We start from the raw sequence: 23,249 nt of genomic DNA, 5'->3' as shown, positions 1-23,249 counted from the left end.
TGATAGTATTTGAAGAAAATTTTATTATTGAGTAATATCAATACAGAACTACAATTTGGTAGAAGACTTATCCATCCTGGAATTGGACTCCTATGTAGAGAAGTACTGTTTGAATTAGCACAGTGTTAGCAGAACAGGTAATTAGTCATATACGGCTATTAAAATGAATAAACGAATGATACGTTATCCAATAATGCAGACATTTTACCAAAGATTCTAAATACAGAAGGCAAAGTGCTATGGGGTATGTTTTATGCAAAACTTTATGATGTCCCTCTGTCCTTATGTGAAGATGGACCATGCCTTTTATAAAACTATCATTTACATATTTAAATTTAGATACAGTGGTAAGCAGGAGTGACTTCAAGATTTGGTGACTGGTGAAAAACAAGAGCTAGGTTAATAAGAAGATTAAAATCTAAGAGTGCTTCAAAAAAGTTTAAAGAAAAATGGAATTTAAAAGTTTTGGTGTGGAAAAAATTTTAGAATCCATGTAGTTCCTTCATCATATACATATTCCATGGACTTCTGGAATTATCCTTATATTTAGCTAAAAGCTTTGCCCAACATGTTGGTCATAGTCACAAAAACAGAGGAGACACACTTTTAACAAAATCTTTAGTTTTTACGTTCCCAGCCAAAAGGAGATAGTTATTACGTGTTTTGTTGTAAATCTGCGAGGCAGACAGAGCAAGAACTAGTACGCACTCCCATATACACATGTTCTCTCCCAAAATACCTGCAGCGGCTGTGGCTGGACCAGGGCCAAAGCTGGAGGCTGGGAACTGAATCCAGGTCTCCCATGTGACAGCAGGAACACAGGGACATGAGCTACCACTGCTGCCTTGCACAATCTGCATTAGCAGATTCCAATCAGCGTCTTAACTGTTAGGCTAAATGCCCACCACCAGTTATGGATTTTTTAAATAAGAACCACGTGCTTAGAAATGAGGAACTTAACCTCTTAAATAATACTACGCCACTTTAACAATGTGTGCGCTGCCTACCTTCACCATGTATCCCCTTCGAGTGCATGTGGAGAGAAGAGCTGGCGCCAGGCTGGGCCGCCTGCGAGTACTGCGAGGGCAGTGGGGGAGGGGGAGGGGTGGGCTGCACTGGCTCATAGCGCTTCTCACCAAACGATCGGTCCAGAGCATCAGCTTCAGCTTTCCCCCTGTTAAAAAAAATGAAGAAAATGACAATACCTGAAAATGGACTCCCAGTTACCAAACATGTTCTCATTCTTCCAAGTACCCTTCATTTTCAAAAGAAAAACCAAAAACCCAGACATCTCCCAATCTCTTCTCTTGAATGTGGGTAGCCACTCTACTAAAATATACAAACAAATTCAACCATTCACCAGCACAAGAAATGTCAAGACAGCACAGATAACTCGAAGAGTATTAGTACAACATCCAGAAGATAGCAATCAAAAGGCAGATGAAATTTTGGGTATACTTTTAATATTTGTGTCAATTTACAAAAAAATTAGTATTGATAGATAGGTTTAAAGAAAGTCTTCAAATATTTTTTGAAAAAATATATCCTGGCACAAATCTTCCTTAGACTCACTTCCAATTTTGTATCTAAGTTACGAAGCCTTGGCATGTGGCACACTCAGAGTACCGAAAAAGTGACAACACACATCAAAGGGTTGGGAAATTCTTCATTGAAGAGCCAGACAGTAAGTGCTGTTGGCTTTTTGGGCCATAAAGCCTCTGTCACGACTATTCAGCAGTCAGACAGCAAACAAACGGGCACAGCTGTGTTCCAGTAAAACTAAAAACCTGGACAGGTTTCACTTTAAAACTTGCCCTTGATTTACCACCTCTTTTTTGTTTCTTTAGTGACTGCTAGTGTAGCAGATATTTCTTTATTTGACAAGGCTTATTTAAGTTGAATTGTGCCATGTATCCTTATTTTTTCGGATTGCCAATTATTAATAGATAACACAAAATTCACACAAAAGAAATGTTTTAAATAGACCCATAATTGCAACATTGCCATCTAAACCTTACTGCAGAGTGCCAAAGCTGCACTGGCTCTATGTGCACCAACAACAGCATATACACCGGAATGCATGTTCGTTTCACAGAAGACATCCACTGAAGAGTCTTATGATTCACTTTAAACTATGCTGTTTCCTTGCTTTTGTGCATTTACTTAAAATGCTTGAAGATGGTGTTAAGAACTGAAAGTGCACATAAATGCCAATGACACAGTGAGGGACGCTTCATGGAACAGCCTCACATTGATGCCAGTCTTACCACTTGATGCTCCTTTTCAAGTAGTCATAGCTAGCGTAAGAGCCAAGATATCTAGGTGATGGCAAAGCAAGCGCAATAGAAAAATGAAAGAAAATGGTCAATCTAACTAAGTAAATTTGTAGCAAATGGAACTCAAATGCCTTTTCAAAACGTCAACCAACATCCACCATTTCAGCATAATTTGGTCTACGAAAGAACCTACTGCTACTCTCATTTATCCCAGATTACCAGCGTATTTAAATGCAGTGACTCAGTTACGCCCCGCCCGCCTGCTCAGCCTCCCCACTCCGATGGTGTCAGTGGGAATAGCAACGTGTGTTGAGCATCACTCCTCTCCCGCCTCTGCCCACTTCTGCTGCAGCTGCTCACAGTGAGGAAAGACATGAACCCAATCCCGGAGTGGTTAGCCGAGCAGAACCTCTAAGTTCTAAATAAATGAGAGTGAAACACCCCAATAAAGGGAAAGGGCTGGGCAAAGAAGCTGTTGAAGCAAAAATGTGACGAAGTGATAGAGCAGGACAGTGAAGCGGTTCCCCTAGTAGGGCAAGATGAACTTGTCGCTGTCAGACACGTGTCTCTAACACAGCACCCTGAGTAACACACCCTCTCTCACCAGCCTCCTCTGTTTCCAGTTGTGAGCTAAGTGGTGGCTGAAGCCTTACTTGCAAGGCTACCAAGCTGGACTCTAACTGCTCGTCTATTAAACGTCACATGCACACAAAAAGCAGCCTAGTAACAATCTCTTAAATGCAGCTTTAAAAAAGCTAAACCTCACCACCATTATTTTGAGGCTGGAAGTCTCACAGAGTTGTCTTGAAAGGTACATCCTCTGTTGACAAAATAAATAAATAAAATAAAACCTCGAGGTGTCCTGAAGAAGCAGACTCAGTCTCTGGACTGGGATATGCGAACAGGCCCACAGAAAGATTCCTCTTTCCTCCCTGTCTTAGAATTCTGGAAACTTCTAACTTACTTTGCAGGTGAGTTTCTGAAGTATCTCTTATCCTTCCCAAGACGACTGCAGCTCTCTGGAGCTCTTGCTTTCTGGGGCATTTGGCCTATGCTAACAAAGATACCCCCTTGCTAATTCTCACCATTTCTGTAATGTGTTTTTAAGTGGAACTTAAGCTCCTATCATCAAGAAGATAATTTTGCTTTAAAGGCCTAAAGGCAGTTAACTCACAACAAACAGTAAATGGTTTTGAAATGTAGGCAGAGGGTTCCACATTTCAACCATTTGCCACTTGTATTAATTGGACAAGACAGTAGAACAGCTTAAAAATGACTTCCCTCTTAGTCATCTTCTATAATCCTTAATTAACTTTTAAAATATTTTTTTAAAAGTTTATTTATTTGAAAGGCAGAGCAAAAGAGCAAGAGAAAGAGAGAGAGAGAGGCAGCTAGAAAGAGAGCTCCTACTCATTGGTTCACTCCCCAAATGCTGGCCACAGCCAGGTATGGGTCAGGTCAAAGCCTGGAGCCCAGAACTCCATCCGGGTCTCCCATGTGAGCAGCAGGGGCCCAACTACTCCAGCCTCCCAGGGTGCACATCAGAAGGATGCTGTATAGGAAGCGGAGCTGGGACGAGGCAATTCAGGCACTCCAGCACGGGAGGAGGGCACCCCATCAGAGCTTAACTGCTGTGCCACGTGCCCGCCCCTCCTTCCAGATTCTTGAACCATCCAATACCTATATAAATACTTAAAAAATTGCCAACATACAATTACACATACAATTCTGAATACCTTTTATTTACTTTTTAGACCTAAATGTATGCTTTTAAGGTTTCATCCCATTTATTAGGTTGTGAAAGAATAAACTTCTCTTTATACTACACCCCTAGGCTGACTTACAAATCTGTTTAATGGCTGAAAACGATTTCTATAGGCTATGGCCTTTTCCCTTAGCAGAGCGAAGGAGAGCTCTAGGCCTCAGTGCCTCACTAGCCTGAATGCTCCTGGCTACCCCCGGAGCCATGCAGGGAAGTTCAGGCTCCCGACACTAATGTAAGACACTATTTGCATTTAACACAATTCCCACGGCAGCATTCAAAGAATGTATTTTTGTTTCTCATAAACTGCTTTCTTCTGTAGCCATTAAGATTTAAACTGATGACAATGGAAAAATACCCAAAAGTCTTCACTTCAAATGACGTCTTAGAAAAAACGGTGGTAAATTAAAAAAAAAATTTTTAATGTTAAATGTTTTGTAGTGCATCTTAAAAGAATGTTCACTCATTAGTAAATGACAAATGATAGTTGGCTTCAGACAATCCAAAGCAACTAAGTAAAAACCTGAACGCTTTTAATCTTGGCCACAAAACTGACATGTGACAGCTCAGATGTGTCCACCTGCTGGGTGGGAGCCCAGCATCCCCGTGCTGCTGTGAGGGGCTGCTCAGATGCACCACCTCTGATCAGCTCACACGCTGATCGGAAGGGAGAGGGTACAATGGGCCTGCCCTGAGCTCGGAGACTCTCTCCCCAGCAGCTCCGGGTCTTCCCTGCCTGGCCACGGGTCTTCTGGCTAAGGACTCAGCTGGCTTCTGGGACTGTGTAAACAAAGTCCTTTTTACAAATCCACACTGTTTTTGTTCTTGTGGGTTTTGTCTGGTTGAAGTATGAATCCACTTGTGCCCATGTGGTTTTATACCAACTCTCCAAATTCTCTACCAGTCAGCGTTCACCCAGGGCAGCACACCAGATGGAGACACAAGGCACACGAAGGAATAGCACCAACAAAATCCCCAACGAAAGGAAGCAGCATACACTTAGAGTTCAGTCTCAACGCTGCTTTGCCATCTTACCTCCTCCAATTCTGACTTCCTCACTGACAAATTTCGAAAGTGCCCTCGAGCTCCAATAATAAAAACAGACAAGTTCTTTCCCGCCTTGAGGGAAAAAAATCCTTCAGTATTTCCCTCCAGTGTCCCCTAACATCTCTATTTTTATACTGAACGAATCGAAAAGAAGGCAGAGAAGCATCAGGGCGTGTATGTGCAGATGAGGAGCGACTCGGGGCCCCCGAGGCCACCTTCTCCAAGGAGCTCCCTTCCAAGGGCCCTGGACTCCAGCATCTTCTCTAGCGCAGGAACTCGGGAAGAACAAAACATCAGCATACACCCACAACCACGAAGTGTGGACAGTGCACAGACACTGCAGCCTTCAGAAATCACGTGTACACTCAATTACTTTCCTTCAAAATGTCCTGAACTGCAAGTGATTAACTCCATTTCATGCAGCAGAATCCTCATACTTCACCCTAATCTTATTTTGAAGAATATTACTGAAAATATTTTTACGATTTTGGTGAAGGAACTTACTTTGAAGAATAACTAGAAAAATTTGGTTGGTTCTGAGAATGAGCCGGCTTGGCAGGCTCTGAGAGATGGCTGGCAGGAATGTGTGCCGCAGGCTTGTTCTCGAAACTTCTCCGGTCAAAGTACGAGAGCTGCTTTCGGTAATACTCTTCATCTTCTTCCGGATCGTAATGATTTGACCGGACAATATCTTCAGGAGGCTTCATTTGCGGTTTTTGAGGCTCTGGGATCCTGACAGATAATGAAAGACAGGGAGACAACTTTTTAGATGTTACTTTTAGAAGCAGAATGGACTACACTGATCTTATCTTCATGTCAGCAACAGCACTCAGCAAACAGTCCACTGGAGACACAGAGCCCACATCCTCACAGCTTCCTCCTGGCTGTGAGTCTCGTAACAGCTCACAGCATTTCTGAAGCAGTTAGTGAGGAAGGGAAATGTAACCAAGAGAAAAAGGTTTTCTAAGATACACAGACCAATGCTGACAACAAGCGACAGATGTTGAGAGATTTTTAAGACCTTTAATTCAGGATCAATAAATGAGTCTCATGAGCAAATGGCTTTACCACCCAACATTCTGGAGGGCACGGAAAGCACGTGGGGAAGAAAGTGAGTCATGAAGCAAACCGCTACGTTAGACAGTAGCTCCTTGTTACTCTAAGCAGACACATATTCAGAAAATAAAACACATTAGTTAGCTAGAGGAACTGCATTCAAGTTCAGCCCATCAACTGTTAGCATGAGCAGGGCCAGGGTTCAGAGCACAGGCTGAGAGCAGCTAGCCACGTTTCCCTCTCAGCCCTAACTGGTCCTATAAGCTACTTAATCCCTCGCAGCCTCAGCACCTGTCTCTCAAAACCAAAGGGCAGAAACCAGCAGGGTTCCCACGTGTGCTGGTGTGCTCAGCCCAAGGGCGAGCACACTAGGCATGCTCACTAGAGGGTTAATTTTAGTTATCTTAACCAGTCTCATCCTGTTTCCTTACCCCTACAGACTAGGAGTTCACATGTCTGACAGCACTTTTAAAACTGAAAAAGAGTACAAATGTTAGGGCTTTGAAATTTTTCATCATTTTCTAGAAAAACTTATTTTGAAGAGATTCAAAGATTTTCTGTCTCCTAAAAGTAAAACACAGATTTGTCCCAGAAGGGATGAGGAAGCTCTCAGCTTTCTCCAGGATCACTGTCTCAGCTCAGAGAGCTGGCTGATGTCACTTAAGAACAAGGAGGTCCTCTCTCCTTCTTCACAGCTCTGCTCTAACAGTGAAAGGTTTTCTCATTGACGAAGAAGGTCAAATGCTCACCTGTACAAAGTTTTGTCATGTTCACTGAACTGGCTCTGAGGGGTGGATTTAGGCCCAGTGACGGGAGCACCTGGAAGTTTGGATGCTTCTGGAGGCTGCAGGAAAAGAAGATAAACATGCCCGAAGAACAGATAATTGCCACAGAGACTCCACGCGACGGGGAGGGGAGAGCTAGGCAGAACTGTTTTCCACTCGGGGTGCCTGTGGACCCAGCGTGGGAAGACAGAGGGACATATGTACCTTAAAACTGGCCGTGTCATTCACCTCCTTCTTGTTCTCCAGGGATGCAGACCTTTTGTTTTCAAACATTTTCACTCGGGTGAGCACAGACTGTGGTTTCATCGCTGGGTCCTCGTCCTCCTCGGTTAGGGCTGGAGGTGGGGGCAGTGGCTTGGTGCTGGAAGGCAGGACTTCTGGCTTATGCTGAGAGGAAGGTATGAGCGGAGGGACGACTGCGGCGCTGTGGAGAGGTTCGTAGTGGCCTGTTCTGGAGGCAAACCCTTGAGGCGGGATTTGCTCGTAGCTTCGCCCGTACTGGTCAAAGTACTGCTTGGGCTCCGCCGACTTAGGGGCTGCTGCAGGATAGGGCTGCGCTTCTGGTCTCTGTCTGTTGTGCACATCATAGCCCGGAGCTGGCTGCTCTTCATGCCGCAGGGTGGAGGTTCTGGGCGGCTGTTCGTAGCGTGGCCGACTGTCATAAGACAGGGGGGCTGGCTCTTCAAAACGTGGGAAATAGCCTCGTTCTGAGGGCTCGTCAGGGTGCTGTCTAGGGTCAAGGTCTCGAGGGTGCTGACTATCGAAAGGCGGCCGAGGCTGGTAGGGCTGTTTGTCATCGTAGTACGACCACTGTTCTTCATATGCAGGCATGCGGTCCTCGTATCGCAGGCGATGGTCATAGTTTCGAGAAAACGGGTCTGTGTAGCCGGAGGACTCGTATCTGTATGTGGGCTGCTCGAGGTCTCTGCTGGCTTGTTTCTCCATGTAGGGAAGCTGGGGCTCATAGGTCAGACTGGGCTCTTTCTCAGGCCTCTGCCCTGGGTGACCAACAGCTGGCTGTTTCAAAGCTGGATTCTGTCTCATCACTTCCTCAGGATACGGATCCTTTCTATAGACCTGCATCAAAAATTCACACTTGAGGACACAAGTTTGTTTGTATTTCCAGTCCATTATATCAGACAATGATTTACAAGGATTATACTGTGATTTAATGTGTGAAAATGGTATGCTCTACCATTTATTACCAGGATAGACAAGATTAGTGGAGAAAGCTAGTTTAAGGAAAAGCTGGAAATCTATAATGCAGGTAGGGTTTTTATGTTTTAGCATGTGCTACATGAAAAGTGAGTTAAAGATAATTGTTAAATTTAGTAGAAAATCAATGTGCTAACAATTCCACTTGATTTTGACACTGAAAGCAAAAATCTAAAGAAAATTATGGACACCAAAATTTATATAAACATAAAAACAATTATGATGGGTCTCAAGTACATATTAAAGAATTCTGGAAGATTCTGAAAAGCAAAAATAAAAATAAAATATTAAACATAAATCTTGATTATAAGGCCTGTTCTTAAATAATCAGTATACCACTGGAAGCCATGCAAGCTACAAAAATGAAATGATTTGTACTGATCTGAAAGCATTATGGTACATAAGCCCACAGTAAAAAAAAGCAAAGGGAAAACTTAAAGGGCAAAGCAAAAATGATTATGTGCTAGACTGATGGAGAGCAGCAAGTCAGTGCAACACGGCAGCACGGGTACCTTTGCTGGATCTACATGCGGCGACAATGATGGGTCTTGATCTCTTAGCATTATGTGAGCTGCCTCAGTGCTGGGTGTTCTTAAAGAATCAGCTTGTGGTGAGTGAGAGGTGGGAGGAGCTGGGGTGGGCTCCTCCAGTCTGACATTAGTTAAATTTACATTATGATTAACAGCAGAGGTTGATGATGCTGGGTTTGTTTCAGGCGAAAGGTAAGGGACTGGAGATGAGGCTTCTGCTTTCTGTGAAGTGTTTAAAATATTTTAAATATGGTGTTTCTGTTTACTGCTATCTTCTCACTTCAGTTTATATTGACTGGCAGACATACATTTTAAGTGTGAACAACAAAACTATGCTCTCATGTCCTGAATTTTTTTCCCCCAAAAATCCAGTATGCTGCTGTGTAAGACGAACACACAAAATTCAGAATTAAGCCCTAGGAACTTTCAAACTGAAATTAAAGGTAACTCTCAATCTGGAGATAGGACAAAATAGATTCTTTAATTCAATCACCGCATCCTAAAATTTAATAATTTACTTCTAACTACAAAACGTTGAACGCTGCTGCTTACCTGTTGAGAGGCTGTCTTAAATCCCGGGGAGTCTATTCTAGGAACTGGCTGTGGCTGCGCTTGTGGTGAGTAGGGAGGATATGTTTGGTTTTCATGATGCATCCCAGAGGAGTCCTCTCTTACAGGCTCAGAGGACCGTGTAATGGCAGACTCCGGTGGAGTCCCAACCTCATCATTAAGAGTTTCATCTAGTTCTTGATCAGTGTAGGCCCCGCCTTCTGTATCTGTGTCTTCATAGTCAGAAGTGTGTCTACTGTCCGTGCTATACATTGAGTATTCACTACCTGGGGCTGACAGGTAGGACAGACGATCATCATGCAAATCAAGGTCATCACTTGTAGCACCATCCGCCTGGGTCAAATAAAAGTAAATTAAAAATTTTATTCAGTAGTTCTTTAAGAGATGGCCTTTACTTTACAAAGGAGACTGAAAAGGACATTTTTCTTTGGAGAAATCACATCTATTTCTTGAAACTTCTGGTGAGCAAAGGTCAAGAAGATTGAACAAGCACACATGCAGACACACAGAGCATCCCCCAGAGCTGAAGGACTCGGATGAACGGAACACTGGCTGCCTGGCCACAAAACTGGTCTGAGACCCAGCCTCAGAGGAAGGAAGCACGGCTCTGCTCAGGCTTTTACATCCAGTCGCTAACTAGCCTGTCAGCGCTAAGCAAGGTGAAGAAGGAGAATGCTGCCCAATGAAGCTCGCACAAACAAGGACACATTGACAGAACAGCGCACATGAGAATAACTAGGAAAATAAACCCCACAGCTCAAGCTGAATAAGGGCTTCTACATTTTATTTAGAAAACAACTTTATACAAGTTGATATCTGACCCTAAATGCTTTTATGAAACACAACAGAAAAATCATCTTCTAGGTGGTGGCTGCCTTAAGAAAAATTGTATTACTTTTCACAGAAGCAGTACCTGATGGATGGAGAGACAGAAACGCAGTAATCCTCTTCTGCAAGCAATTAAGAGCTCAGTTTCTAACAGTCTATATGGATTATCTTCTGAGCAGATCAGAAAGTCAGAAGTATTTGCAGAAACGGAAACCATACCGTTGCAATCAACAGGCTGAAAACTGATTTGAGACTAATCTGAAACTGGTATGAAATTCAACAGCAGTTCCTGAAGACCTTGCTAAGATACTGTCCCCGGTTAGTCACAGGAGCTGAGAAATCAGAAAGTACTTTTTCCATTTCAGCACAGACTGGAGGGCTGCCTTAAGGCTCTTGTTCACCTGGAAGACGCACTAGCTTTAACTGGAAGGCGTGGTGTGCCTGGCATGCCTGCCACGCAGGAACATGGTCTTGGAGTTAAGCTGCCTGAATGGAGCTTTGCATGCAGCTTCATGCTTGGCTCTTCAGAGCCTGAGCTGAGCACTGCCCTCCTGATAAGAAAGACTGGACCCCGTCAGCCTCCCTGTGCTCCACGTTCAACAGAGCACCTGCCACGCTGGCGCACATGAGAATTCCAGCGCCCACCCTGTTGGAGCGAATCTCTCTGCTTGAAGTCTCACTGGCTTCTACATTCTGTAAAGACTCCTGCAGGAGAGCAGCCTTCTTGCTATCTGCTGCAGCCTTTGACTTGTCAGAGTATTAGAAGGCTGAAAGCCAGCACTAGCCAGGAAACAAAGGAGGCCCAGGGAAGAAGCACGTGGACATCACCAGCACACCTTGTGTAAAACACAGACGTGAGCAAGAACCCAGAGTTGCTCTGAAAATCAAGAAATTGTATGTCTGCATGTTAAGAAAGCCTCAAGATGACTTTTGTAGTTTAACAGGGAACATAGAAGACTGTGTTGGATCTTGCAAAAAAGAAACTCTTCCTAGCAGCTAGGTCAAAGTGAGGTCAGGAAAGCGATGTGAAGGGAGTGGCTTCCCTTTCGTATCTAGCCCGGTAAAACGTATTTCAAAGGAAGGGGGCAGGGAAATGAAGCCCGAGTTGTAATAACTTTTTCTGGCTTACATAAAACATCTAATAGTAAATGTCTATTTTTCTCACATTAAAAATCTGGGGGAGTTTTATTTTATAAACAAGCGAATAAAGAAAACATATCATACCACAAAGAAACTACAGAGAAAGTTAGGACTTGTGGATTAAAAATAACACAATTCTCAGACAGAAGTGCACTTGTGCAATGGGGAAGGTATCTGTAGACTTCTTCTTTTAACAATCCACTAGTGCAAGCTGAGCCTTCTACTCACCAAAGGATGCTAACAGCCCTGTGCAGTGGCAAAGGATCAGTATGAAGAGGACTACAATCCTCTGCACCAAATGCTTCCAAAGAGGAATCGGTGAACTAGTGTGCTGCTGTAAAGAGGTGTCGCGGGTTTTTTCCACCTTGATCTTTCTGTAACTGCCCCAGCTAGCATATAAGTTACTGAGAGTGGTCTCAGGACCCCGTATGCATGGTCTACCCCCCACACTTGGACATGATGAGAAACACTGAGGCTCTGACGTATTGCTTTCAGTGAGGACGGCAGGCACTACTTCTGGATGTACAGGCCTACCAGCTCTTCTTGCAGACGCTGTGCGTTTCTGGGTGGGGGACGGTGGTCCTACACATGCAGCATGCACTGCCAGAGCATCTGTGACCACAGCCAGGCGGAGGGAGTGGGGCCATGCAGGGGCAAAACACAGCATAACCAAGCCAACAAGGAAATACAAAAACAAAATAAAAAGCCAGAGATATTCTTGAACTTTCCTAACAGCCAAAACTTATTCATGTTGTACTGATCTGAAAACGGTAAGAGACATCATAAACAAAAGAAGAGCTTCTTTCAACAGCATACTCCGAGACAATGATCTCCAATCCAAGATTACTGTAAAACCATCAAAGCTGAGCGCAGAGAGTCGTCAGTTTCCAGCTGGCCATTTGGCTGTATATACAAATCAAAGTTCTGAACTGGAAAGGGCATACTGCTTGGTTCAATGTTCTCAGCATGTTGTAGGAATGTTAACAGGTGCTGAGAGGGGAAAAAATCTCTAGGTAAAAATGCGCTGAAACAAAGCAGACGTCTTTACTCCCAAGACTCCTCAGAGCCTCTGTACGCGAGTGGCTACTGTAAGGCTCGCAGAGGGGCCGGCTGGGAGTGCCCAGCACTGCTCGCCTTCCCCAAGTCTGGAACCACTGAGCGCTGAGCACCAGGCCGTTCAAATGCCCTCATCTTCCGAGGGAGAAATGGAGCCAGGTTCAAAGTCATCGTTCCTCAGGCAGATGGGAGTCAGTACTCAACCTATTTTTCACTATAACCTGAGAATTCTTTTAGAGAAAAATCCCATGGAGTGGCAATTCAATAGGTAAGGACATATAAGAATCTCTTACTATCAAAAGCAAATTCTAAAAGTCTTTCATATAAAAACCTAAAATTTTCCAACATAAATGTTGGTCCATGAAGAAAACAATGCTAACTCCCAGGTGTCCCAGATTAGCTATACAACTTACTGAAAGAGACAAAAAGTAGAAGGAAGCGTCTTACCTTTCCCTCAGAAACCCATACCAGCTGGTTCTGCTGTTGCTGGATTGCTTCCTTCAACGCACCATACCAGCCATCGTTCATTGAATTTAAGTTAATTGTAGCTGAAAGTAAGGGAACAATTTAGTTTCAAGCTTAGAACACTGCCAGAAGTCAGGAGAACGCATTCAACCCTTATAGCGCTCAGTCATCATTACTGAAAACATGGTGTTTGAGGGAACAAACATTTGAAACTTCCATTTCCTTTCAACCAAGTAGCAGTGGCTGCTAGAACAGGCCACTTTCCAAAGGTCACAGGTCACGCGCATGCTGGTGCTGGCCAGTCACAACATTCCGGCCCACACACTGCTGCCGACATCTTAAGCTGAAAGAAGGCTTTAACATACTCACTTGTGAAAAGATGGTGATTGTTTTTACGGAGTTTGTGAGAGCGCTCATATAACTTCCTGGCACTTTTCCGAGATTCTGGACATAACCTCATTCTCATTGTTTTCACACCTTGCTTAGAATCAGGGTTAAGGAAAACAACAATTGGATACCACTGGGCATAATTAAGACGATCTACTGCATTTGGTGTTACGTCCAATAAGGCATGCTTGTCCTGGAAACAGAAAAAAAGACATGTACAAAGATACAAGACACTGTTAGTGAAGGATCACCATCTTCGGGAGCGTCACAGCCTATGCTACATTTCCACGGTGATGCATCTCTGTGCTCTAGTTTGTCTCAGATGCACGTTCAAAAATCTGCAACCAAGTTATTTCAATGCAATTTGTAGCCCAATTGAGAAAAGTTTTAACTGGCTCACTTTCCAGACTTTGCCCCAGTACTTGCAAGCCGACAGCATTACCTGTTTTCAGTTACAGTGAGGGTAAGTAATACAATTTAACGTTCCTGACATTCTGTATGCATGCATATTATTATCAAGTGAGCTTGAATTGCACATTGTAGTATCAACAGTCTGCTGATTATATCTGAACATCATATACTTTTATGTGACAATGAAAGATCATGTTTTGATGCCTGTAATAACTATTCCCTTGAAAATGCTTATTAGTATGCTCTTCACCAAGTGCTTACTTTTCTTTTATCAGTAATAATCTTAGGAAAACTATTTTCTACTTTCAAATGAACCAAATCTCATCTCACTCAAAAAATACAATTATTTATAGTGAAAAAGGCCAACTTTTAATAACTTACTTGATCTATTATTTGCTTTATTGTATGAAGTCGAATAATGCCAGAGCTACGTTGGTCAGTTCCAGCATCTCGCGGTTCACTTTCTGTTTGTGAAAAGTCAGGACAAAAACAAAACACCAAATTTCCACTGGTTAGATAAGAGCTTCCCAACTACTGCTGGGGCACTGCTGGGGTGGCTATCCTGCACACTGTGGCCTGCTTGGCGAGCGTCACTCTAGACCCTGTGCAGTAAAGGGCAGGAGCAGCCCAAGCCCCTCCCCCCTCCATCCCTTGTTCATTGTGACAGCCACGAAGTCTCCAAACGTGCAAACATCCTCCGCCGAGCACATGGACTCCCCTTTTCCCTCCTCCGAATCAGTGGGGCAGATCAGTGCTTAACAGGGCCACGACTGGGAAAAGCAGGAGAGGTACTTGCTTGGAGTATAAAATCAAAGAGTTGTCTTACAAAACCTCAGTCATCAAATATTTTGATACAGTATTTTCAAAATATCAAAATTAATACAAAAAACCCACAATAAACATGAAATCTTAAAAAAAATCAATCAGAAAGTGGGACCTGAGTAAAAATTATTTGACTGTAACTTGGTCAAGGGAAACTGTCAAATATAGCAATTATCCCGAGTGAAAATGAGATAAAGAAGTTTTTTTTAAAAGAGGAAAGAAATGTGTAAAAATAGTATTGATAGACTTGCTTCAATTAAAGTCAAGAAACTGAAATTATAATAAATCCAGTGTTTGGCAGAAATACTTAAAAAATATGGCTCTCCATATCATACTGCTCTCATTAAACAAAATATTTTCCCAGGAACAGCACTACAACATAGCAGGTCAAGCCACCGCCTACAGTGCCAGCATTCCCCTGTGGACACTGGTTCAAGTCCCAGCAGCTCCACTTCCAATCCAGCTCCCAGCTAATGCTTCTGGGAAAGCAGAAGATGGCCAAGGTCCTTGGGCCCCTACCACCCATGTGGGAGATCCAGAAGAAGCTCCTGGCTCCTGGCTTTGGCCTGGCCAAGTCGCAGCCACTGCTGCCATTTGAGGGGTGAATCAGTGGATGGAAGATCTCTGTCACTCCTTCTTTCTCTCTGTAACTCAGCCTTTCAAATAAATAAAATAAATCTTTACTAAAAATAATAAGTGTGTGTGTGTGTGTGTGTGTGTGAATGACTTGAATGTTCTGGAAAAAAACTAGCTATTTAAAATCCATGGGGTTGGTGTTGTGGCACAGTGGGTTGGGCCACCACTTGGGATGCTGGCATTCCATATGGGAGCCGGTTTGAGTCCTAGCTGCTCCACTTCTGACCCAGCTCCTTGCTAGTGTGCCTGGGAAAGCCATGGAGGATGGCTCGAGAGTTTGGGCCCTGCCACTCACGTGGGAGACCCAGATGGGATTCCAGGCTCCTATCTTTGGCTTGGCTCAGCCTCAGTCATTGTGGCCAGCAGATGGAAGATCTTTCTCTCTCTTGTAACTGCCTTTCAAATAAACAAGCTTTAAAAAGCTTTCATAAATACGAATAAAGGGATGCACAAATTTTTCTTTTGCCCAAGACTCCCAATGATGTCTCGGCAGAGCACTGCAACCAACTGTGGCTGCTTGCACAGCACACGGAGGTGACCTGAGCAGGTGCAAGACCTGTCACAGACCACAAGCAACAGTGCTGCACACAGACTGCCCAGTGGGCTCTGGGCTGGAGATCTCATATCCATAAGCAGAAGGGGAACCCAGGAGTAGGGAAGGCTGTCGAGAATGCCTACAACCTATCCTGGCAACATGTCCTTCTCGACTGGTCAACACTTGCAATATGCCACCGCAGGCCGGGGTGGGCTTCCAACTACAACTTCAGGGCCTGATTTCCAGGAAATTCCTCACTGAGAAGACGCTGTAACTGTGGTAACAGGAAAGCCTGAAGAGAAAGGAAGGGCTCTCAGGAGTCACGTCAAACCCAGAGATCAGGAAGGACGGGCGAATCACTGTAGAGGATGAGACCCGAGACAGGGCTTCCCAGGCAACTAAGGCTCAACGTCAAATTTGGTGGACAAGGAGAATTAAGGAGAAAGATCCACGTGGAGTTTGGTTTGGAGAAAAAGCCACTAATTCCTTAACTCAAAAGGCTGTCATCGGACTCAAAGAAGACAGATACTAAGCTACCTGGATTCCTTTCATAAAACCTAGTTTGCACGTGCGATCAGCTGGGTTTGCATCACGTGATGGATCGGGCTCTGCTGCCGGAAGGGCTGCTGAGGAAGCCTCACCACGCCCTCGTCAGTGCTGAAGCTGCTTACTTGCAATCTGATAAATATCTGGCTCTTCTCTGGCCAGCTTTTCTCTGGCAACATCGGCTATGGGTCCAAAGATGGTTACAGGCCTCAGGAATCCAGCTGGGGAAATTCACATGAAAAATATTATTGTTTTTACTTCTTCTTTCTTGAACATACTGACATTAAGAGGTATTAAGTTAGACTACAGAAACACATTACCTTCTCGAAGAACAACCCTTTCATAAGCTGGAAATTTCGTCTGAACTGGCTGGGCTGACAAATCCTCTCTGCTTTTCCGAAGATTCCTCTTGGAGCTGCGGAGACCCCGGAACCTCCAGAAGTCCGCACGATCGCCCCCCGCAGTTTTGGGAAGTGTATACTGCACACTGGCCAGCTGTTCAGCTCTGTCAAAAATCAAGGTATTAGAAAAAACAAAATGGACAAGGACTCTCAATGAAATGAAATGTCACAATACCAGAGAAGTTCACATGCAGTTTATAACTTTTTTCTAAGATTTATTTTATTTATTTGAATGACAGAGAGAGAGAGAGAGGCAGAGGCAGACAGAGAGAGAGAGAGAGAGAGAGAGAGAGAAGTCTTCCATTCCATTGGTTCACTCCCCAAATGACTGCAGCAGCCAGAACTGAGCTGATCCAAAGCCAGGAGCCTCTTCCAGGTCTCTCACAAGGGCAAGGGACCCAAGAACCTGGGCCATCTTCTACTGCTTTCTCAAGCCATAGCAGACAGCTGGATCAGAAGAGGAGCAGCCAGGACTTGAAATGGCGCCCATATGAGATGCCGGCATGGCAGGCTAGGGCTTTAACCTGCTGCACCACAGTGCCGGCCCCTATGTGGTTTATATCTTAATGGTTACAATAAAATAAAGAGCTTATAAAACTAACTCAATTATGAACTGGGTGAATATGATGAACAAATAATTCTTTACATAAATTTATGACATCACTTAGTATCATTCTATAAAAAGTATCCCAGGGCTGGCGTTGTGGCTTAGTGGATTAGGCCCTGCCTGCAGTGCCAGCATCCCATATGGATGCTGGTTCCATTCCCAGCTGCTCCACTTCTTTTTTTTTTTTGACAGGCAGAGTGGACAGTGAGAGAGAGAGAGACAGAGAGAAAGGTCTTCCTTTACCATTGGTTCACCCTCCAATGGCCGCCACGGCCGGCACACCGCGCTGATCTGATGGCAGGAGCTGGGTACTTATCCTGGTCTCCCATGGGGTGCAGGGCCCAAGCACTAGGGCCATCCTCCACTGCACTCCCTGGCCACAGCAGAGAGCTGGCCTGGAAGAGGGGCAACCGGGACAGAATCCGGCGCCCCGACCGGGACTAGAACCCGGTGTGCTGGCGCCGCCAAGGCGGAGGATTAGCCTAGTGAGCTGCGGCGCCGGCCTGCTCCACTTCTGATCTAGCTCCCTGCCAATATGCCTGGGAAAGCAGTGGAGAACGGCCCAACTTCTCCACATGGGAGACCCAGAAGCAGCCTTGGGCTCCTGGCTTTGCATTGGCCCAGCCCTAGCCATTGCAGACATTTGGGGAGTGAATCAGCAGACAGACCATATCTCGCTTTCTCTTTCTCTCCTCCCTCTGCTGACTCTGCCTTTCAAATAAGCAAAAACTTAAAAAAAAAAAAAAAAAAAGAAGAAAAAGTATCTCAACATTCATACCTGTTCTTATTAGGGATGATGCCTCGTTCCACCTCCTTATGATTTTTGCCAATTCGAATAGCAAGCCAAGAGCCCAGTTTTCCATTGTACAAGGTATCCACAACACGAAATACCTCTCCCTTGTTAAAACTAAGTCCATAGGGAGATTCCTTTTCGTATTCAAAATGGGTTCTAATATAGAAAGAATCTCCAACATCTGATTCTACAATGCGACGATAAACTAAAAGGAATTAAAACAAACACATTATCAATACTCAGTGGGATAAGAAATTAGTCTGGAAAGAATCCATTACGTGAATCACTACTGATAAGAAAGACAACAAAGGCTGCATTTTGACTACTGGCAGCACTGCATTCAACACCGCATCTCCTGCGTTCACCATCACCGCCCGAGACGGGACTCGACTCCTCAGTTCCCCCGCTCGGCAGCCGAGGAAAGCGATGCAGAAACAGCCAGGCAGCTTGACCAAAGTCACACGCTGCTCTCTATTTGTATCATCTAATGTAGCAACAAACATCTGACAGATACTAAATCCGTTCTCAAAGGAGGGCCATTCTATCCTCACTGCTGCTTTCTCCCTACGGCATTTGTCACTATCTTCAGACAAGGACGTGTGTGCATGTGTAACAGCACCTCATCTACTAAGCAGAGGTGAGGAATGCTACCCAACACCCTGCAATGCACAGGGCAGCCCTTAGAACACAGAATTTTTTGGTTCAAAATGTCAACAGTGCCAACTAAGTGGAGTGTATACATTTTATCACAGGAAAAATTAGACATTCTCCTGAATTAATGCAAACAAACACCTGAGTGTATTGCTTAGATAACATCAGTAAAAAATACAGAAGCTGTCCATATATACTTCTGTATGGTTCTGAGTTAATCAATTTGTTTTTAAATTTTGGAAAGGGTGAGATGGCATTTTACTTGAACAGGAATACATGAATTTGGAACTATTAATGTGCTATGGTAATGAGCAGTGTTAAGATTTTGTGTCCCAAATGACTTAAAATTTACTCAAGAGAGTAACAAATTTATCCATCACTCAACTTTGAGTGAGTCATTTCAGAAAACTGAGAAAGTCCCTCCGTAAGTCTTCAAAGGCCCAAAGGTTAATTTTTTGTACTTTCTGATGGTTTCTCACCATCCTTCTTCTTCTGGGCCAGGATGGTCACTTCTTCTCCTTTAGGGAGGTCAAGCAGGAAAAGGACAGCTTCTTCTCTAATGATATTGGTGAAATCCACATTGTTTACCTATTAAAATAAGATTTCATACATTATTCTTGGTTATTTTCCTTTGAGGAAAAATATATTCTAATTTAAAGTAGAACTGGTAGTGTGAATTCATCTAAGAGAAGCCCCAATGCATCCAGACATTAGCAATCACCCACTGCAAAATCCAATCAATTCAGACCCAAAGACAAATGTTACTGAAAGTTTCTAGCTTTAAACTTTTAAACTATAAACTATGAATGTGCAATACAGTTCTACTTTTTACTAGTTGCTAAAAAAAAATGAGATTAAAAAACAGACAGTATGCACTGTGGAGTCCCTGTGCCAGCACCTGTGTGTCTCGATGTAGCCATGTCTGCCTGTGAGTGCTCACTTCAATCAGTAGTTCCTAAGTGCCAAAACGAAGCTTATCAAAATGTCACCAGTGACTGTGTGCAGGATTACAGGTGGATTTCCTTTTCCACCTTTTGGAAAATTTTCACATTAAAACAAATACTACTTGCTTTTAGGAAACAAACATGAATTTTAACAAACATTTAAAAATTGATTTTATGAGAAAGGCAGTAGGGGGAGAGGAAAAAAGAGAGAGCTCTCCCATCACTGGTTCACTTTCCAAATAACCATAACTGTCAAGAGTTGGGTCAGGCTGAAGCCAGGAACCTAGAACTCAATCTGAGTCTCCTACTAGGGTGGCAAGGACCCTCCTAACTTGCGCCATTACCTGTTGCTTACCAGGGTGTGCATTAGCAAGAAGCTGGACTAGAAGCAGAGGAGCTGGGACTTGAACCTCGGTACCCCAAAATGGGATGTCATATTCCAAGCAGTGTCTTAACCTCTTTGTCAAATGCCTACTCGAGTAAACATTTTTAAAAAATGAGGTACTCCCTGATTACCTCAAAACAAGTATGAAGTAGATAAGAAAATAGGACTGTTTAATTCTGATATAGTACCCCACATGACATACATTGTGCTCAGACATTTTGAACATGTCCTCAGGAAGCATCACAGCACACTGACGGGCCCAGCAGGTCAGAGGCGAGGCCCTGAACTGCTGACATGCACAGGTGGCTGGTTTGAGAGGACTTGGGAAGCTATCCTGAGTGAAAGATGCTGACAACAGGCTGCTTACTTGAATATCAAACCTGAGATGCAGACCGCATCAAGAGAGAAACAGGAAGCTACCGAAATTCCCCACGTTTCAGAAAATTAGTAAAGTCGGGAAAAGAAAAGATTAGAGCAGTATCAGCATGGAGTGTTATGAACTCCAAGGAGGAAGGCACTTCAAGAAGGGTTATTTAACACAGTGAAAACATACTAAGAAATAAAGGAAAATGAGGGCTGCGGTTGACAGTAGGTCAAAGACAGCTTAAGAAAATTCAGATTCAGTACTAGTTAAGATGGAAGACAGAGACTAAAACTGAATGAACTTAATGACTAAAAAGAAGGTGGGGGTGAGGCTCAACCACACAGTCAATGTCAAAAGCAGTGGGGAGGAATAAGACAATGGGAAAATAGATGAAGAATGCGAGGAGACAGAAAGACACAAAGACGAACGAATCTGCAAGGTCTGAGCAGACAGGAGACAGAATTCAGGACACAGGTGGGAAGCGAGCTCAAAGCAGACACACATACGGCAGGGGTGACAAAGACACTTGGAGGTGAGGGGCAGAGTAAATACAGGAACGCCCTCTCTCTAATAGAGTTGACCTTCTGACGAAAACGGGACATAGTTTATCTACTGGAAATCAAGTCAGGTTTGAATATCTTAAAAAGAGAAGAGACAGATGAAGATAATACTGTGTTATTAGGCAACATACTTATGGCAGACACAAGGAAAAGAAAGGGAAGCAGGAAAAGAAAGAGGGGCAGGAGGGGAGAGGGGAAAGAGGAAGGGGAAGTGGGAAGTAAGAGGAAAGAGACCCAAGACTACTGGCAGACTGCATCTAACTGTATCATGTCCTGACTGTTCAGGGCAACTCACACATCTCCCTGATGCAAATGCTACCTCGTCACCAAATCACACCCGGGGTAAAGAAGGTCTTTTGTGTGCATTGCTACAAAATCTATTTCCATGGAGAGGAACACTTAAGACTCTCCCACGGAGAGGGACATTTGATGATGCTTACTGGCTAGCCATAGCCCATGGCAATCTTGGCAGTCTGAACGTTTAGTTTTACTTTCAGAGACCACTTGGTATAGAGTTTCTCATTGGTTCTATGAACACCAGTGACTACACTGAAATATTACACTGTACAGCAACACACAACCTAACAGCAACAAGAGCAAGTTCAGCCATGGGCAGTGGCAAACCCAGCACAATACAGAGTCTGACCGGTTCAAGAGACAGCACACAACCTCACGACAGCGGCAGGTTTGCTGTGATGCCCTTTTCTGGAGTTTCAAGGACTTCCATGCCCGCACAAGCCGACCTCCTTACATACCCTGAGAATCTGATCACCCTCCTCTAAGCCTTCTTTAGCAGCAGGGCTATCTTCCAGAACGCCAGCCACAAATATTCCGACATCATTTCCACCAGCCAGCCGCAGACCCACGCTATCTCCTTTTCTGAATTTTACCAATTTCATGCTGGGCCTGTCAAAAACAGACATTTCATTTCGAACAGTTAAGAGAAGCTTGAAAGGTTGCAACAAACTACTACACTGAGAACTATATTCCAAATGAAACAAAGGACCATCTCTAAAATTTCCCCCACGCCAATGATCTACTGAGTAAAATTCAGTGTAAGAATCTAAAACCAGGGGCTGGTATTCTAGCACAGAGGGTTACACTGCCATCTGCAACGACAGCCATCTCATGAGCGCCAGTCAGAGTTCCAGTTGTTCCAGTTTTTATCCAGCTCCCTGCTAACATGCCTGGGAAAGCAGCAGATGACGGCCCACGTACTTGGGTCTCTGCCACCTGTGTGGGAGACTCAGATGGAGTTCCAGGCTCCTGGCTTTAGCCTGGTCCAGCCCTGGCTTTTGCAGGCCATTTGGGGAGCAAACCAGTGGGTACAAGATCTGTCTGTCTGCCTGTCTCAGTAAGTTTACCTTTCAAAAATCAGATTTTAACAGCACTTTATTTTTTGGTTAATTTTATTTTGGAATGTCTCAATTTAATAGTCAAGTGCTGCTTTACATAATAAATTCATCAAATTACTTCATGAAAGAATGTCTTCCCCGACCTCAAAGATTCTTGGGTATACAGTACATTGCTGATGCTAACAAATTACTTTTTCTATCCCAAAAGTTCTACTTAATAACTAAATAGTCCTGTTTTAAAGTGGTAGTAATTAAAGCAAAAATTAGCTAACTTAACTAGTATCAGAGAGTTAAAACCAGGCTTCATGCATTGTGATTTCTATATCCAACAGACAGCAGGATTTAAACTTTGCAGCTGGAGTCTTAAATAGTTCACTTTCTCTGCTATTTCTTTCAATTAAAAAAAAATAAAAACTTAAAAATCATTCAGCTTTTTCACATTATTGATATTTCCAATCCTAGTTTTTGTTGTTGTTGTTGTTGTTGTTGTTTTTAAAGGTAGAACCAGAGAGACACAGATGGAAAGCCACAGAGAGATAAAGAAATATTCCATCCGCTGGTACACTCTCCAAATGGTCCCAAAAGCCAGGTCTGTGCCAGGAAGCCATGAGTTCCAGGTCTCCCACATGGGTGGCAGAGGACAAGTACTTAGGCCATCTTCTGCTGCTTTCCCAGGCACATTGGTAGTACATGGATTGGAAGAGTAGCCAGGACTTGAATTTGCACTCCAATATGGGATGCTGGCATTGTAGGCGTCAGCTTAACCTGCTGTATCACAATGCCAGCCTTTCTGCTCCTTTCTTGTTAGTGAGAAAGTGGCAAAGAGTCAATGCACACATATCTCTATTATCAGAGCAGTGTGGAATTCTTATGACACAAAACAAACACTGAAGGATGCCTTAGGGGAATGGACAGGCAGAAACAGATCATAATCACAGAGTACCCTTTACATCTTCCTTCTAGACTTTCATAACTACCCCCACATCCCTGGTCCAGAAGATACACTACCATGTTTTTATATATTTATTTATTTGAGAGGTAGAGTGATGGGGCTGGAGGGAAAAGAGAGGAGGAGAATGATCTTCCATTCACTGGTTCACTCCCCAAATGCCTTCTAAGAAT

The 23,249-nt window shown here is 43.8% G+C and overlaps 1 protein-coding gene across 9 annotated transcripts in view; it reads right to left on the bottom strand.

The window, feature by feature from the left end:
- TJP1 (tight junction protein 1) overlaps positions 1 to 23,249 on the bottom strand; it is a 261,027-nt gene that overhangs the window by 9,788 nt on the left and 227,990 nt on the right. For 5 of the 9 annotated variants that reach the window (XM_051822266.2, XM_070053525.1, XM_051822268.2 and 2 more), the window contains 13 exons: positions 21,528 to 21,678; positions 18,999 to 19,107; positions 17,854 to 18,073; positions 16,388 to 16,572; positions 16,193 to 16,288; positions 13,910 to 13,992; positions 13,100 to 13,310; positions 12,713 to 12,813; positions 9,224 to 9,574; positions 7,131 to 8,003; positions 6,891 to 6,985; positions 5,590 to 5,817; positions 1,008 to 1,174 (listed from right to left, as the gene is read on the bottom strand). In XM_051822266.2, coding sequence (XP_051678226.2) covers positions 1,008 to 1,174; positions 5,590 to 5,817; positions 6,891 to 6,985; positions 7,131 to 8,003; positions 9,224 to 9,574; positions 12,713 to 12,813; positions 13,100 to 13,310; positions 13,910 to 13,992; positions 16,193 to 16,288; positions 16,388 to 16,572; positions 17,854 to 18,073; positions 18,999 to 19,107; positions 21,528 to 21,678 — 2,870 coding nt within the window. Of the gene's footprint in view, positions 1 to 1,007; positions 1,175 to 5,589; positions 5,818 to 6,890; positions 6,986 to 7,130; positions 8,004 to 8,653; positions 8,894 to 9,223; positions 9,575 to 12,712; positions 12,814 to 13,099; positions 13,311 to 13,909; positions 13,993 to 16,192; positions 16,289 to 16,387; positions 16,573 to 17,853; positions 18,074 to 18,998; positions 19,108 to 21,527; positions 21,679 to 23,249 lie in introns of all 9 variants that reach the window. The other 4 variants (XM_051822263.2, XM_051822264.2, XM_051822265.2 and 1 more) reach the window with 1 other exon arrangement.

The sequence above is a fragment of the Oryctolagus cuniculus genome, chromosome 12 (assembly GCF_964237555.1).
Source record: "Oryctolagus cuniculus chromosome 12, mOryCun1.1, whole genome shotgun sequence".
Taxonomy (NCBI): domain Eukaryota; kingdom Metazoa; phylum Chordata; class Mammalia; order Lagomorpha; family Leporidae; genus Oryctolagus; species Oryctolagus cuniculus.
This window is presented reverse-complemented; position numbering and strand designations above follow the sequence as displayed.